The following is a 3,524-nucleotide window of genomic DNA, read 5'->3' as shown; positions in this document are numbered from 1 at the left end:
TGCTGCTGCTGCTGCTGCTGCTGCTGCTGCTGCTGCTGCTGCTGCTGCTGCTGCTGCTGCTGCTGCTGCTGCTGCTGGGGCTGGGGCTGCTGTGGGGTTGCTCGGCGGCTGCTGTTCGAGGCCGTGCTTCTGCTGCTGCTGCGCATGCCGTTGCTGCCTTAGTCGTTGCTGCCGCCACTCTCGCTGCTGCTGCCGCTGCTGCTGCTGCTGCTGCTGCTGCTGCTGCTGCTGCTGCTGCTCAGCTTGAAGCAACCCGCGACCCCCCGCTCCTCCCACTTACACCTCTAAATAGCCTTTTCCACGCTCTACTATTTATTTATTTATTTATTTATTTATTTATTTATTTATTTATTTATTTATTTATTTATTTATTTTAGGCCCCCCGCAGCTGGAGGCCTGAGACCCAAGTGCCCCCCGAAGTGTTCGAGGCGGACCCGCAGCTGCGGCTGCGGGAAGAGTTGGGGGCGGAGGTGCGGCGGCACATGTTGGAGACAGCGCCGGCGAGTCAAATTCCGAAGTGATTTTCGAGGGTTTAAACCCTAAACCCTCGCGCCAAACCCTAAACCCTAAACCCTAAACCCTCGCAGCTTTCGAACGAACTTTTTTCGCCAAAAAACCACCCAAAACCGCCCCAAAACGCCCAAAACACCCAAACCCTAAACCCTAAACCCTAAACCCTAAACCCTAGGTCTCAGGAAAGAGACCGGCCCCCCGGATACGCCGGCCCTTCGCCGCTAGGGTTTAGGGTTTAGGGTTTAGGGTTTGTAGACGGGTCTTCTTTTTATTTTTGTTGTCGGAGACTTAAGGACCGAATAAAAAGTGGAAAAGTGCTTTTTATTCCTTTTTCAGAAAATATAATTTTATTTAAATACAATTTAATTTTATTTTATTTTATTTAAATGCAATTTAATTTAATTTAATTTAATTTAATTTAATTTAATTTAAATTTAATTTAATTTAAATGCAGTTTCATTTAAATGCAAATTCTTTTTATTTCCATTGTACGTACACCTGCCAGTTCGGAGTTCGTTTATTTTGCAGTTTTGCAATTTAAAGATTTTTATTTATTTTGCTTTTTTTTTTAAAGCAGCAGCAGCAGCAGCAGCAGCAGCAGCAGCAGCAGCAGCAGCAGCAGATGGAACCCCACAAGAAGTCTAAATTTTGCGCAGCAGCAGCTCCTGCGCTTTTGTCGCAGCGTATACGCTATTTTAGGGTTTAGGGTTTAGGGTTTGGGCGAAACGCAGGGCAAATGCCTTTTGTTGCTGCTGTTGCAGCTGAGAAACCCTAAACCCTAAAACAGAGTATCCGGCCAGGGTGTGCACACTTGGCTACTCCTTTCGCTGCTGCTGCTGCTGCTGCTGCTCCTGTTGCTGCAGCCGCAGCAGTACCAGCAGCAGCAGCAGCAGTACCAGTAGCAGCAGCAGCAGCAGTACCAGAAGCAGTAGCAGCACCAGTATCAGCAGCAGCTGCAGCAGCAGCAGCAGTAGTAACAGCAGCAGCAACAGCAGCAGCAGCAGCAGCAGCAGCAGCAGCAGCGCGGAGGGTTTGTGTGAAGTCTCGGATAAGAATTAAAAAAGAAAATAAAAAGTAGAGCTGCCTTTTGCGAGGGCTGGGGGGTCCGTGCGGGGGCGGGGAGGGGCCCGCTGGGGCCGGGGAAAGCCTGCGCCGCAAACCCTAAACCCTAAACCCTAAACCCTAAACCCTCGGAGAAGGCCGGGGGAAGCCGCTGTGGGTGTCTTTGCCGCAGCAGCGCATGCAGCGGATCGGCGGCGGTGGCGGGCATGCAGCCCTGGACTTGGCAGGACTTGGAGAGGACTTTGGGAGTTAAAAGGGTTTGCTGGAGTTGTCGAGGGTTTATAAACACTAAAAAAGGGTTTATAAACGCTAAAAAAGGGTTTATTGGCGCTGAAAAGGGTTTGTTTCGGCCGGAAAGTCGCGCAGGGAAGCCGGAAAGCTCCGCGGACAGAATGCAGGAACTGCTGCTGGACTGGCGGGTGGCGGTGGCCGTGGCGGTGATTGCTGTCGCCGTGGCGGGTAAAACCCTAAAAAAGGGTTTAGAAACCCTCGAGGGTTTATAAAACCGAAAAGGGGGAAAAGCGGGGGTTTCAGTTGGGGGTTTTGCGGCGAGTTGGGGTGTACAGACACCGCGCGTCGCGCGCGGCGACTTCGCCGACCTGCGCCGATCTCGGCCGATCTCGGGCGTTTTTCGGCGCTTTTTGTCGGAAAAAGTCGAAAACAAATCCGAAAAGAAGAAAGAAAGGCATTTGCGAGCTCTCGAGGGTGTTTTTGGTGCGTTTGTGTGCAGCGGCGGCGCGCGCGCGCCGCAGCCGCAGCAGCAGCAGCAGCAGCAGCAGCAGCAGCAGCAGCAGCAGCGGCGCGCTGCAGCCGTTTCTCGACAAAACCCGCAAAAAAGCCACTCTTTTGCAAAAGTCTTTCATTTCCGGAGACACAATTCGCTTTGTCTTCGCGCTGGCGCATCCGCAGCAGCCGCTGGGCCTCCCCGTCGGCCACCACCTCAAGGTCTTCGCGCCCAACGCCCAGGGGCAGGTCCCCGGCCTCTGGCAAGCCCCAAACCCTAAACCCTAAACCCTAAACCCTCCTGCTCCTGCTGCTGCTGCGTTTGCTGCTGCTGCTGCTGCTGCTGCTGGCTTCGCGCTGCGCAGTGTCGTGTCTTTTCCCGTTCCGTTCTTTCCTGGGGCCCGCCGAGGCCCCAGCTAGCTGCCCAGCTAGCTAGCTGGCTAGCTGGGCACATGGCTGGCTAGCTAGCTAGCTGGGCACGTGGCTAGCCAGCTAGCTAGCTGGGCACATAGCTGGCCAGCTAGCTAGCTAGCTAGCCAGCCAGCTAGACACATCTCGAGCCGCCCAGCACAGCTAGCCACCCAGCTAGCCAGCTAGCTAGCCACCCCAGCTAGCCCCCCAGCTAGCCAGCTAGCCAGCTAGCCAACTAGCTAGCCACCCCAGCCAGCTAGCCAGCTAGCTAGCCAGCTAGCTAGCCAGCTAGCTAGCCAGCTAGCCAGCCACCCCAGCTAGCTAGCTAGCCACCCAGCTAGCTAGCCACCCCCTCCAGCCAGCTAGCCAGCTAGCTAGCCAGCTAGCCAGCTAGCTAGCCACCGCAGCTAGCTAGCCACCCAGCTAGCCACCCAGCTAGCCAGCTAGCTAGCCACCCCAGCTAGCCACCCAGCTAGCCACCCAGCTAGCCAGCTAGCTAGCCACCCCAGCTAGCCAGCCAGCCAGCCCCCCAGCTAGCCAGCTAGCTAGCGACCCCGTGCACCCAGCTAGCCCCCCAGCTAGCCAGCTAGCTAGCTAGCTAGCTAGCCAGCGCTGCTGCTCGCAGGAACGGGCGGCCGGACCCGGAAGCGGGGGAGTTGGAGATAAGCCGGAAGTACACTCCCGTGTCTGCTGCAGCAGCAAAAGGGTTTTTGGAACTTGTCATTAAAATTTATAAACCCCAAAGTCCTGTCTTCGTGGACGGCGGGAAGATGTCGCGCCATTTGCTGCTGCTGCTGTGCTGCTGCTGCTGCTGG

The 3,524-nt window shown here is 55.4% G+C and overlaps 1 protein-coding gene across 1 annotated transcript; it reads left to right on the top strand.

Moving 5' to 3' along the window:
- Window positions 1-1,967: 1,967 nt before the first annotated feature.
- ENH_00028910 (NADH-cytochrome b5 reductase, putative) lies at window positions 1,968-2,547 on the top strand (the record flags this gene model as incomplete). The annotated part of the gene is made up of 2 exons (XM_013580003.1): window positions 1,968-2,034; window positions 2,306-2,547. Coding segments are annotated over 2 exons (309 nt in total), but the record flags the coding sequence as incomplete, so codon positions are not given.
- Between the last annotated feature and the right edge of the window lie 977 nt (window positions 2,548-3,524).

Source organism: Eimeria necatrix, genomic scaffold (assembly GCF_000499385.1).
Source record: "Eimeria necatrix Houghton genomic scaffold, Enh_scaff2112, whole genome shotgun sequence".
Lineage (NCBI taxonomy): Eukaryota > Apicomplexa > Conoidasida > Eucoccidiorida > Eimeriidae > Eimeria > Eimeria necatrix.
The sequence above is the reverse complement of the archived record's forward strand: the minus strand, read 5'-3'. Positions and strand labels throughout refer to the sequence as shown.